The 13,139-nt window shown below is 57.3% G+C and overlaps 1 protein-coding gene across 1 annotated transcript; it reads right to left on the reverse strand.

The window, feature by feature from the left end:
• Positions 1 to 3,991: 3,991 nt before the first annotated feature.
• Positions 3,992 to 11,562, reverse strand: LOC110589433 (synaptotagmin-15-like). Its single transcript, XM_021699960.1, has 8 exons — positions 11,556 to 11,562; positions 10,453 to 10,645; positions 9,812 to 9,954; positions 8,331 to 8,626; positions 7,042 to 7,212; positions 6,320 to 6,440; positions 5,138 to 5,317; positions 3,992 to 4,294 (listed from the first exon to the last, which is right to left on the reverse strand). Exons 1-8 carry the CDS (start codon positions 11,560 to 11,562, stop codon positions 4,152 to 4,154), a joined length of 1,254 nt encoding a protein of 417 aa, XP_021555635.1. The 3' UTR covers positions 3,992 to 4,151.
• Between the last annotated feature and the right edge of the window lie 1,577 nt (positions 11,563 to 13,139).

Consider the following 13,139-nt stretch of genomic DNA (forward strand, 5'->3'; position numbering starts at 1 on the left):
GTTGCCGAAGCAGCTGGGACTGAAGAGGCAAGATGTTGAATAGAAAGGAGATAGAAGAGTAATTCTGACACTTAGGGGTTTTTCCTTTGAGGCATTCGCTGAATTATGAAGCTGTGAATTATTTTTGTAGCAAGCCCATGAAAGATGGCAGGGCTTTTCTTTTTCTTTTCTTTTTCTGACAATAGCATGACACTGAGGGGATAAAAATTGGAGTTTAGAACCCACCAAGGAAGAGAAGCCTAGTAAACATACCAGAGCCTCACTTGGTGATCCAAATGGTATCCTTGGAAGACTACACTCTAAAAATGGGGGAAAACCAGAAGTGGTTACAAAAACTGCGACCTAAGGGTACCAGGGTGGCTCAGTCAGTTAAGTGTCTGCCTCCTGATTTCGGCTCAGGTCATGATCTCAGGGTCGTGGGATTGAGCCCCGAGCCGGGCTCCACGCTGAGAGTGGGGCCTGCCTCTCCCTCTCCCTCTGCCCTCCCCCTACTTGTGCCCTCTCTTTAAAAACAACAACAACAAAAACCCTGCAACCCAGACTCCAGTTAGTTCATCACCAGACTGGATTAAGGTGACCTCTCCCCATTCCGTCAACCAGAGGATATAGTAAACCCTCTCTGGAGGAATGCTGTCTCCTGGAGCTACTATAATTTATCATCATGGTCAGCATTAGACAATATATTGTCAAACATTCCAAGTGACGGGACCAAAGGGGGAAAACATACACAATAAAACTGACCCACTGATGACACAGATATTGGTGTGATTGACAAAACAGAGACTTTCATCAGAGAACTGGAATTGATCACAAAGCATCAAATGGAAATTTAGAACTGAAAAATGCAGTAATTGAAATTAAGGACTTAGCATATAGGTTAACCACAATTAGACTTAGCAGAAGAAAGATTTAGTAAAATGTAAGAGGGCAGTATAAAAACTCTAAGCTGAAGCACAGGTGTAAGGGGAGTGGAAAATGCAGCACAGTGCGCAGGAGTCCTGTGGGAGCTGGCTGGAAGATCTAACGGGTGTGTGACTGGAGTCTCAGAAGAAGAGAGGAAGAAGGGGCAGAAATCATATCTGAAGAAATATGGGCTGAGAATTTTCCAAAACTAATGAAGCTTTATTACTCCCAGGGTGATAAATAAAAGGAAAATTGCCTGGGCGCCTGGGTGGCTCAGTTGTTAAGTGTCTGCCTTCCGCTCAGGTCATGATCCCGGGGTTCTGGGATCAAGCCCCGCATCGGGCTCCCTGCTCAGCGGGAAGCCTGCTTCTCCCTCTCCCACACCCCCTGCTTGTGTTCTCTCTCTCTGTGTCTCTCTCTGTCAAAATAAATAAATAAAATCTTAAAAAAAAAAACTAAAGAAAAGGAAAATTGCTTAAGGTATACCATAGTCAAATTGCTGATAACCAAAGATTAAGAGAAAATATTAAAAGCAGCTAAGGGTGGGAAGGAGAGGGAGATGCATTACTTTCCAAGGAGAAACAATAGCATTGATAACTCACTTGTCAACAGAAATGATGGAAGTAAAAAGACAATGAACACCATTTTTAAACTGCAGACAGAAAAGAAAATGTCAGCCCAGAATTCTATTTCCACAAAAAAATCCTTTAAAAATGAATTTGAAATAGACATTTCTATTCAAAAACTAAGAAAATGCGCTGTGAGCAGATCTGCACTAAAAGAAATACTAAAAAGAGTTCTTCAAGTAGGAGGAACATGATCTCAGGTAGAATCCCAGAAATGCAGGAAAGAATGGAAAGCAAAAGAAAGAGCAACTCTGTGGGTGAATATAAATGAATATTGACTGGACACAGTAATAATAGTAATGTCTTGCTAGGTGTAAGGTATATGTGGAATTTAGATGAATGATATCAATACCATTAAAAACTGGAGGTAAAGAGAGATTGACCAAAGGAAACGGAGGGATATAACATGTTAATGGATTGAAGATTCAATATTGTAGGGATATAAAATGGCTCCCAAACTGGTTTATATACTCAATGAAAATCTGGTCAAACTCCAGCACTTTTTTGGTGTAGTAATTGATAAACTGATTCTAAAATGCTTTGTGGAAATGCTTTGTGGACATGCAGGGATCCCCTGGTGGACAGGACTGAGACAACTCAGGCCAGCTCTCTCTGGTGCACTGGAAGCACTTGTGTATTTTCTGCTCTGACCGTGTCTGTAGACATTTCAGCCCAATACAGCAACCCCTTCTTCCTCCCCATCGGAGCAGAGAGCCTGTCAGTCTCTTGCCATTGAGATTTTTCAGCTGTGAGTCAGACTCTGTCCTGCAAAGGGGACACTTACCAACCTTTCCAAGTGGCCCTGGAAAGGCCACTGATAGGCATGAACGTCACCTTGAAATGTGCGGGTGGTTGGCATCTCTTGTCTCGGGGCCCCAGGTGACATGGAAACCGTCCCAGTTTAGTAGCCTGCTAGACCAACGTACAGAGGATGTGTGTGCTATGACGCTCTTATAAACGACCGGAGCGTGGGCTTTGTTGGAATGTGTGTGTGTAATAAGTGAGAAAAAGCAAACACAAGATATTCTGTCTTATGGACCACTGCCAGGTAAAGCTTGGCTTTGTGCATCGACAGAGATCGGAAGTGAAGTCAAAGAGGCACAGACCAAATATAACGATCACTACTTTCTTTGGCTGAAGTTGCTTCACTGCATAAGAAAAGAGACTGGTTTGAAGTTTATTCCAGGTACACAGTCACAACGCATTGACCCTGCAAGTTCAAAAGCATTTGGGTGAAAATACAAACTGCCTGTTAAGTAACAGTGACAAGCACAATGAAGGCTCATTACCTGGAGTACAATGTCACAGGGAGGTGATGACTGTGATTTGTGGAAACTCTCAGCTTAATGAACTTTACACGGACACCGCCACAACAGTCACCCTAACGAAATCACTAGGTTTGCAGGAAAAGCTCTCGGCCCCGTGGGCTGCGCTTTGGCCGCATGCTCTCACTATTCCCTGCCCAAAGTGAGTCCCAAGAGCTGAACGCTGTCAACCAGGGAGACCACAGAAACCAGTAGAACACCAGTAAAACCAGGGGCATGAGGCTTGGGCTCTGGGGAGGATGGGCCATGGGCAGGATGTGACATAGCCCTGGGAGGGACCCAACACAGGTGAGGGCCTCCCCAGCTGGCACAGGGAGCAGGAGCCTTGGTACCTGGGCCGACTGCTCCCAGTGTTCTTTCCCAGCTCCTGAAGCTGGCGGGTCTCGATCCTGGAGAGCTTTCTCTCCTGAGCCGTGGGCATGCTGTGCCGCCCAGGCATCTGGGGGCTGTTCCATACCAACACGCCCAACCCCAACCCAACTTTCAGACTGTGCTATTTATTGTGGACCGGCTAAAATCAGTGCTTTGGGCACTTCCGGCCCCCCATGATGCCCCCAGAACAGTTTGTTTTCTCTGCCAGGTGAAAGTTAGGGAAACCACAGCTGAGACGTGGTGCGAGTCCAGCGCCAAGCTGCTGTCAGTTTTCTGGGATGGTGGAGCCCGGGTCTCTGTTCAGCACACACAGCTATGCTATCACTGAACAGCATCGTTCTTCTTCTTCTTCTTTTTTTTTTTATTCTTATGTTAATCCCCTACATTACATCATTAGTTTTAGATGTAGTGTTCCATGATTCATTGTTTGTGCCTAACACCCAGTGCTCCATGCAGAACGTGCTCTCCTCAATACTCATCACCAGGCTAACCCATCCTCCCACCCCCCTCCCCTCTAGAACCCTCAGCTTGTTTTTCAGAGTCCATCGTCTCTCATGGTTCGTCTACCCCTCCGATTTCCCCCGCTTCATTCTTCCCCTCCCAGCATCGTTCTTCTGAAAGCCTGAGATTCCGGTCCAGCGGAGACTGTGCTGACCAGGGGTTGGAATTCGCAGCCCGGGCAGCCCCATGGGTGGAGGAGGATGGAGTGAGTCGGGAGGGTCTCTGAGGCTGGCAGATGGCGGCGAGCCATGCTGCTGACCTGGCTGGGGCTCTCTCGTCCCCTCTTCTCTCCTGTGCATCAGCATGCACGCTGCCCCGGCTTGGGCTGGCCTGGAAGCCCAGTGGAGTGCTGGCCAGAGCGCCCAGGCTGCGGCTGCCGTGGGAGAGGGCAGGCTCTGGAGGCAGACCGGAGGTCCCAGCCGAGTCAGGGCTCAGGCGGGGGACAGAGCGCATGCCAGCGCTTTACCAGCTCCTTGGGCTTGCTGAGCATCTCATTCCAGTGCTCCAGCTGTCTGCCTCGGGTGCACATGTAAGGGCCCACCACCACCCGGCCCAGCTGGTGGCTGGCTGTGGGGGAGGGAAAAACACCATCATTCTCTGGAGCACAGAAACCACCTCACCTCGGGCCTTCTTTTTCTCTCTCTTACTCCTCCTCTCAAAGGACGGAGCCGGCCCCCTCCCTCTTTAAGCTCGAGCTGACAGCCCCCAAAGGGACCCTGGCTTTGCTCTGGAATTGGACATAGGGGGAGAAGGGCACCCAGGTGGGGAGAGCCAGCCCTTGGGGGTCATCCACTCTTAAGCCAACCTCACGTCAAAGAGCTGAGGGAGAAAGGGGCCCCTCCAGAAAGAAGCCCTTTTCCATCAGCCCACTGTATGTTCAGAGGGAATATTCAACAATTTTCTCCCACCAAGTGCCATGGTGGAGAAGGGCCGGAAGCTCTGGTCCATGAGGCCAGCTAGCCCGATGGCCCTGCTCCCCCAGATGCTGCGAGTGGACACAGGGTGTCCTGTCACCCGCCCTGAACCTCACCCAGGACCCTAAAGTTTTGTCTGGAAGGTATGAGGCAAGGTAGGGCACACAACGACCCTCAGCATCAGGTCACTTGGCTGGTGTCCGGCAGCCAGGCCGCCACCCAAACTCTCTGGTGACTTGCTCCAAGAGTGGGTAGCAGAAGCCACCCTTTAACCTCTCCGTATGGGACCACGGAGAGTCAAACTGGAACAAAGCGGGGTGTGAATCCCGGCTCTCCTGCTAGCAAGCTCTGTGTCCTTGGGCGAGTATCTTAGCCTCTCTGAGTTCTAGTTTCCCTAGGCAGAGAGCAGAAACCTCTCTCTGTGGGTCCATACTGCCTGAACGCTCCTCCTTTGCCCGTTTCCCCCACAGCCCGGGGGTGGGGGGGGCGGCCTTACTCTCCCCTCTGGCGCTCTGCACCACTGTCAGGCTGAGGCTGGCCGTGTCCAGCTCCACGGGGTCGGCCCTGAAGCTGAAAGTCTCGCTGTACACGGGGTTGGCGGAGCCCAGCACAGCCGAAGTCTTCTTGCACTTGACAACCTTGTTGTGGTTCATCAGAGACACTTTGACAAACACACCTAAGGGGCAGTGCGGACCGTGGGCTGGGAGGGGCAGGCAGAGTCCAGCCTCTGGCCCGTGGGAGGTCTGGCTGGGAGGGCACACGCCCACCCTGGGCGCCAGCACCCCCCTTCTCCCAGCTGCTGCGGCCAGAAGGCATTGCAAGAGGAAACGGTTGATTAGTGTGTGGGCTTACGCTGCCTGAGGAAACGCTTGGCTCCTTCCCTTCCTTTTCCTTCCTCTGTGTCTCCTGAGTGCATCCACGGCTCGGCTGGCCCTTGTTTCCCGGAGCCTGGCACCACACCACACGCCCATCCCTCCCGTTGGTGGGGAGGGGCCCTGCCTGCTGAGTGCTCAGGCTCCCTAGGGCCCCTCAAACCCCTTCTCCTTCAGAGGGCCAAGTTTTTTTGGGGTGGGGCTCACATGGGTTTTGGATCCACAGTGGAAGGTTGAATGACAACTTGCTTCCAGTGACCTGGATGTGGAGACGCAGAGGCGGCAGATAGCTACCACCTTGCGGGGGGGCGGGGGGGGCGGTGCACATAAGGGCAGGACGTTTCGGCTCCGCTCCTCCAGCTGCTGGGTTCTGGGAGGCCAGAGGAAGCAGGGCACCGCGCTCCCTGCTGGCCTGGGATGCGTCTTCTTCCAGCCGAGCGTCCTGCCTCGTGTACAGGGAGCCCTCCCTGGGGGCGGTGGGGCAAGGGGCCTAGCCCTGGAGGAACTGGACTCGTTCATGGAAGGACAGAGGTGGAGGCAGAAGGACAGCACCGTTCAAGGAGCCGAGACACTGCCTTGGGAGGGGCAGACTTGGTCTCAGGCATGTTAGGGGTCCTTGGTGGAGGCCAAAGGGATTCAGTCTTGGGTTCAGTATAAGGAAGTGGCTTCCCACATCACAGGGGATAGTGAGCACTCCGTGGTGGGCCACATGCAGGCAGAAACTGGAGGGCCAGAGGGAAGGGTCAGACTCCAGCCCCGGGCCCCAGGCTCACAGGACGGGGCCTGCCCTGAGAAGGAAAACTTACTGACGAAACTTGGGTCCTTCTGGAGCCGGAGGCCCTTGGCTCGCAGCACGACCACGGTCAGGAGACACAGGCAGTCATTGTAGCTGAGACAGAACTGCAGGTCTCCAAACTCGGAGGGAGGCTGGAGAGGCCGGGGGGAAGCACCCTCGTCACTCAGCAGGTGCTGGAGGAGCCATGGGACCTTCCCGACAGCCTTCCTCCCTCCTCCCAGCAGTCAGGCGCTGGTACGGGGTGACACACCCACGGTTTCTCCTTTCAGCCCACCGGCATTTTACAGATGGGGAAACTGAGGTCTGGACAGTCGAAGGGCCTTGCTGAAGATCACATAGTAGTGAGGGTCAGAGCTGAGGGTTCAAATCCAGGTCTAGGGGATTCCAAAGCCTTCCAAGCTACCTGGGTCCTCTCGGAGGCGGGGGCAGGAGGAGAGGGTATTTTCCTTGGCTGGTCCATTTGGGGTGTCACCTTTCACAGGTGTCTGGTTTGGATGGGAATCAAGTTGCTCCAGGTAATCTGGTCTCCAGGGCAAAAGAACCTCAGGCGGCCCTTCCTTGCCCAGGAGCAGCTCCACCCCGCCCCCGGTCCCGTGCGGCTGCAGCCCAGGCCCCTGACCCCGAGTCACACTTGCTTGGGCTGATGTCGGCCAGCAGGCGCTGGGCCACACTACCGGCTGCCCACGGCAGTCCGACACGCAGCGGTATGTGGCGGGTGACCTTGACCTTTACCTCCCTGCTCTCGGCCTCCAGGTCTCTCCAGATGACGTGCGGGCAGTCACCTGCCAGAGTCTCATTTCTCAGGGGGAAGAACACCTGGCCCAGGAGCTGGTGCTTCCTCTGCCTGTCCACGTGGTACACGGAGAACCTGAGTACCCTCTGTGTGATGCTCTTTCTGGACACCTGGGAGAGATGAGGGTCTGGGCTGGGGTCGGGCGTGGAGACAGGGGATGGGAGGGTGTGGCACGCTATTCTGGACACAGGAGCTTTTGGTGAGAGGTGGCTCAGCCAGGGACCTGCAGCCCTCAAACCCAGGCATCCTAGATTTTCTTCTCTTTCTCGTCTCCTTTCCCTTCCCTCATAAAGCTCAGAGAGACTAGGATCAAGTTGGGGTGGGGACAGGGCAGGGAAGTGATGAGTAAACAGAAGTAAGTTTGTGAGCATGACGTGCAGCCACGCTGGGCAGAACGGCTACCTGCCTTGGCTCTTCATGTCCTGAGAAGAGCAAGGTCACCTGTGAATTCCCACAGCCTTGACCCTCAGCAAAAGTGCCGGGAGCTGGGCCTCATGCCAGCTCTCTTTTCAGCTCCAGCTCTCGGGCCCAGAAGAAGGCAAGAATTAGGGCTCTGGCCTCAGCAATCACACTCTTCCCGGATGCTGAGTGGTCTCTCCTCACCTGGCCAGTCAGCCGGCTGCCCGGCTCTTGAAAATGTTTGTCTAAGGCCTCAAGGCAGCTCTTGATGGCTGGTTTCCCATAAGGGCCCCCAGTCACTTGTTCAGGCTCCCAGGCCCCTGTGAGCTTGGCTCAGTGCCCTGACAGACTCTGCACCTCCAGACCCTGAGCCTGCCTGTCCTCGGGGCAGCCAAGGCACCGCCTGCAGCACCATGGCTCCTGGGGCCTGCGCTGGCCTCCGATAGGCTGGGCGAGTTCCTGCCCCTGCTCCAGGGATCACCTTGCCAGAAACCCCCTAGTGATCCAGGGCTTTGGACTGCTTCTCCAGAGCCCCATGGGCCAGAGCCTGGCATTCAGTAGGTGTTCCAAGAATGTGTTTTCTCTTTCTCTCCCTGACAGAGGAAGCCCAGCTCTCTACCCCCTCACCTCCCTGGTCTCGCCCCTACCCGCACCATCAGGGCTCCGGGCTCTTGCAGGCCCTGACCTGGCAGACAGGTAAAGCAGAGTTGGTGGCACTAAGGGCCTCGGGGGGCTGCAGGGCCCTGGCCGTCACAGGAGGCTGGGGCTCACCTGCACAATATCTGCTCTTTCCCTGGAAGCCAGACCCTGTCTGCTCCAGAGGTCGTACCTGGAAGATGAAGTGCTCATCAAACTGCGGGTTGGAGGTTTTGCATTTGGTCTTGGACTGGAGGAAGCACCGCTCGTCGGGCAGCAGATGGAGCTTCACCAGGGGGCTGCAGGTCTCCGAGGGGACTTGCAGCCTCTGCGCCTTGATCAAGCCCACCAGCAGCCGCTCGGCTTCCTGCTGGTATTCCACGGAGAACCACAGCCGCCCCAGGCAGCCCTCGGGGAAGTCGGTCTCACTCTTGTCCTCCAGGAACTTGTATAGCTCTGGGTTGATGGTCCCCATCATGCCTGCATTTCCTACAACACAGGGGTGGGGTGGTCTGCCAGGCCAGAGGAAGGCAGGGACATGGGGGACAGTAAGCTCTGGGCTTCACCATCCCTGCCCCAACCCATCTCTTCTTGACTGAGCCTCCAGCAAGCAGTTCACTGGCGTCTCCTGACCGCATCCGCCCCATGCCCTTCTCCAGACTGAGCACAGCCCCTCTCTCTAGGGCAACTCCTCCAGGAAGCCTGACAACACTAAGGCATGACATATCCAGGTCTGCTCCGCTCTGAGGCCCCCAGCAGAGTGTTCAGTATTCATTTAACCCCAGCGCCTCGGTCAGGGCCTGCTTGGGGGGTACCCAGTGCCCAGCACCTGGCCTGGCTTCTGTCCATGGGGTCCAGAAGATGTCTCAGTGATAAAGTGCTGTCTCTTTCCTTCCTCTTCAAATTAGAAGGGTATATGCCTGGGACTAGCTGATCATTGGGTGGTTCCTGGGAAGGTATCTTGGGAGGTCTTCAGAGCAAAGGGGTGGGCAGAAAGCTGTGCGCCCAGTTCCTACCATTCTGCCCTCTGGATCAGCCAACCTATCAACCTAGAACAGAACCCACTGAGCGTTCTGGGTTCCAATCCCAGATCTGTTGCTTACTGCCTCTGTGCCCTTGAGCAGGGCACTGTTAACTTTCTGAGCCTCTGTTTATGAATGTATAAAATGGGGTGAAGATCTCTTCCTCCACAGAGGCATGGTGAGGTCTAACTCCACAACGGCACCTGAGGCCGTATCTGGCACAGGCTGGGGGCGCAGCAGGCATTCGGTAAACCCAAGTACCTGGAAGGAGTGGTCCCTGGGCAACTCTTTCCAAGGGAAACCAGAAGACTCTGCCCAGAGCCCTGGGATCCCAAGGGAAATGGCTTTACTGCTGAGACTGGGCACACCCCTGCCAGCAACAGCCTTGCTTCTGGTTCACTCCTGGGGTCCAACCTGGGGGGTGGGGTTGCTGCCCAAATTTTGCCCTCAGGAGGCCAGCAGTGTGGGCTTTCCCCAGGCATCACAGTCCTGGTGGTCTCTGCGCCCAGAACAAGCAGACCTGGTAACTGGGGGCCTCGCTGGGGGGCTGCTGGTCCAGGCTGTTTTCCAGAGCCAGGCCCATGAAAGCAAATGGGCCCGCCCTGGCCTGAAGGGAGCCTGAGCCCAGGCGGGCTCTGGTAGGAGCACTCACCAAAGCTGCCGCGGGAGGGGTGGCGCATGGGCTCCGGGGCAAGGCGGGGGTCCCGTGGGGCCTGGGCCCACTCTCCACGGTGTAGGGGTACCCAGTCTCGGTCTTGGAGGGAAGGGAGCACCACGAATGGCACACCTGGGGGCCTGTTCCGAGGCGGGGGAGATGACACACGTGTTGGCGGCAAGAGAACAATGTGGCCTCAGTGCGCTCAGCCCATAGGGGTTGAGTGCCAGAGGCTGCAGGAAGAAAAGCCAGTGGGAGCCAGGAGGAGGCAAGAGCACCATTTTCTGGGCCCCCCCCCCCCCCCCCCCCCCCCCAAGCCAACACCTCTGTCTATCTGCAGCCAGCGGAGACTTGCAGAAGGAGCACTGCTTCTGGAGTCACTCTGCCTGGACTCTAATGCCTGTTCTAGCACTTACTAGTCCTGCTCCTTGGACCTGCCACATATGTCTTTCCTTATCTGGAAAATGAGCCTCATCATGCCTGCCCCATAGCTCGTAGTGATGATTCTGGGGTTTCTTTGTAGCACAAGGAGGCGCTCCATAAACAGACCTCCCTTTCGCACCCTACTCCAAGGGAAACTCCACGGGGAGGGCCCTAAGCAAGGCCAGGAGCTTGCTTGGCCCCACATCCTGCCTCACCTGCTTGGCTGGGTCCCGGCATGTGGTGGGTAGAGCTTGCCCCCCTGAATGCCGGACGCAGCGGTGCTCCCCGGCAGCTCCTCATAGGTGAACATGGCACGAAGCTTCTTCCAGAGACAGCAGCTCACCCAGATGAGCAACAGGAGTGGCAGCAGCCCCCCAGCGAGGCCCCCAATGACCAGGGCCATCTGCTCTGGGGGGCAGAGACCACCAGGACTGTGATGCCTGGGGAAAGCCACTCCCCCTCACACCACTGGCCTGCTGGGGGGCCCAATTTGGGCAGCAACCTCACCCCCTGGGTTGGACCCCGGGAGTGACAGAGAAGCAAGCTTCCTGTTCCTTTGCAAAGCAGCCATGAACCATTTTCTTGTGCTCCTGAGTAGACACTGAATCTGCTCTTACCAGAACCTTTATCTTCCCTGGGTTCCTGTTCAGACTGAGAGTAAGCCTGAGTGTGGGCATCATGTACTTAAGGAAAGCCCAGGAAGGGATGATGCCCGGGTTTGCATTCCTGGCCCTATCCTCTGGGGTCTTGGAACCTGCTGAGAGGCTGGACTCATGTTTGAATTCTGTAACCTTCTCTAAAACCCAATCCCTTCCTCAACCCTCTATCAAGATGAACCCACTTAGGGGAGTCAGTTGAAGACGACAGGAGTGTGGATGAGGAAAGGGGCGTGTGAGAAACAGAGACACAAGGACCCTTCGCTGCCTGCACCCCGTCATTTGCGGGGGCCTGTCCGGATCCACTCGCGTTCAGCGTCCCCTGAGAGCCCTGGCACGCTCGTTCCCAGGCGCCAGCTGCCTGCCCTCGATGGGCGAAGAAGGTGCCTCTTTCGGGTCAGGTGCGGACAAGGGGCTTCCCGGGCTCTGGGGTCTGGACCGAGGGGACTGGTGAGAAGGCGGGGCCCCCACCCTTCCTGACCCGCAACCGTCTGGGAGGAGAGGGTCTCACTCTCCCCTTCACCCCGCCCCGCGCTAGGAGCCACACGCAGGGTGCGGACTGAGCCCCAGCGGGGCAGGCGGGGCGAGGCAGAGGGCGGCCACTGGGGGCCGAGGGGCCCGGGAGCGGCGCTGGGGGCGAGGGTGGGGCGGGGGGCACTTACCTGCCATGGGACTGCTCGGGCCGGCTGTCGGGGCTGGGGCGCCCAGGTCTCCGCGCCTCCAGCCGCCGCGGGGCAGGCTTTTAAGGCCCGGCGGGGGCCGTCAGGCGGGCGCGGGGGCGGTCCCCCGTCGCGCCCGGGCCCTGGCGGCAGACGGCGGGGGGCAGGCAGCCAGCCCCCGGACGCCGCAGCTCCGCCCCGGCCAGGCCCTGCTCGCCGCCCCAGAGCGGAGCCGCGGGTGCGCGCCCGGAAACTGCAGGGCTCCGGGCTGGGCCGCACGGGGTGCCCGGGACTCCCCGCGGCTCGGGCGGGGTGGGGTGCGAGGGCCCCCGGGTCCGGGAGGCCAGGGCTAACGCCTTCGCCGCCGCGTCTGATAGAGGGTTCAGCCCCCGGCCCTTCACGCCCGGCCGCCTGGGCAAAGCCACCTGCCGGTGTAGGAGGGCGCCTCCACCTTCCGCGGCCCCCCGCAGACTGCGGCTGCGCCCCCCTCCCCAACGCCCCTGGCCCAGCACCCACCCGGACTGCGGGGCCCTGCCCGGCTCCCAGGGCGGACTCTCCGCGCGGGGTCCCGGGTCCCCGCGCAGCCTGTCCCGCCGCGGGGGCGCGCGGTGCGGCGCTGAAGTTCACACGTCCGCGGTCGAAACACACAAAATAATGAGGCGTCGGAGAGCCCGGGTTCTGCAGCCGGCCCGCCTGGGTTCCGACGCCGGCTCCCCACTTGGGGCAGTTTCCTTCAGCACTCTGGGCTCTCTGTCCTCAGTTGGGTTAGTAAGAGTACTCCCTCTGGGTGAAAGTACGTAATGGACACGGCTTAGATCGGTGACTTGGCCTGAAGGTGAGGGGCTGGGGGTGCACAGCGAGTGCCAGCCACTGCAGTGGTGATTATGTGACCAGGGTGGCGTCGTCTGGGTCCCCTCGACACCCGCAGCCCCTATTATTGTAGTGATGATTATTAGACCGCAGGGGCAGTGCCAGTCGAGACCAGTGGACGCAGCCTTGACGGGAGGCTCGAGTAAGGGCCCTCCAGTTTCTGTGCCCGCTCCCACCCGGTGTGCGCCCCATTGGAGGATGCGCCCCCTCTTGGGGCAGCGCCCAGCGTCCCTGCGGGGCGCTCTGGTGGGAGCATCTGAGACCTTGAGGCGGCGTCTGTAGCTGGGGACCGAAAGGGATATATGTGGGCGGAGAGGGAGGGTCGGTCTTGTATTACAGCCTTGTAGGTCGTGTCCAAAGAGCGAGTATGGGCCCCGCTCCTGCCTGGCACCTGCGCCTATCACGGTCCAGAGGAGGCTGAGTAGACAAGATGGGGAGCTCACCAGGCTGTCAGTGTGCAGCTCCGTCCTGCCTGAGCGCTGGTTGACCCTAGGCGGGATGGGTGGTGAACTGGGGTCCCCCTCATTTTGCAGGGGCAGGAGGAAGTGTGGCTACTTTCTTTTCATGGTCAGGTGAGAAGGGGGTCCCTGCATCTCTACCCAGTAGGGCCTCTGTCTCCACTCCACCCCCGAAGCCTGCTAGGAGCCTGGAGGAGGCAGGGAATTTCCTCTACCAGCATTCACCTCCCACACACTGTATTGGATGGAGTGTCTGGAG

This window comes from Neomonachus schauinslandi, chromosome 6, assembly GCF_002201575.2.
Source record: "Neomonachus schauinslandi chromosome 6, ASM220157v2, whole genome shotgun sequence".
NCBI classification, from domain to species: domain Eukaryota; kingdom Metazoa; phylum Chordata; class Mammalia; order Carnivora; family Phocidae; genus Neomonachus; species Neomonachus schauinslandi.

Bases quoted from the DNA above. Each gene is read 5' to 3' on its own strand.
- LOC110589433 (XM_021699960.1), bottom strand. The intron at 5,318-6,319 runs GTAAGTTTTCCT...ACTGCCCCTTAG, and splicing joins GAAGGACCCAAGTTTCGTCA to GTGTGTTTGTCAAAGTGTCT. The intron at 4,295-5,137 runs GTAAGGCCGCCC...CCTCCCCCACAG, and splicing joins GCAGAGCGCCAGAGGGGAGA to CCAGCCACCAGCTGGGCCGG.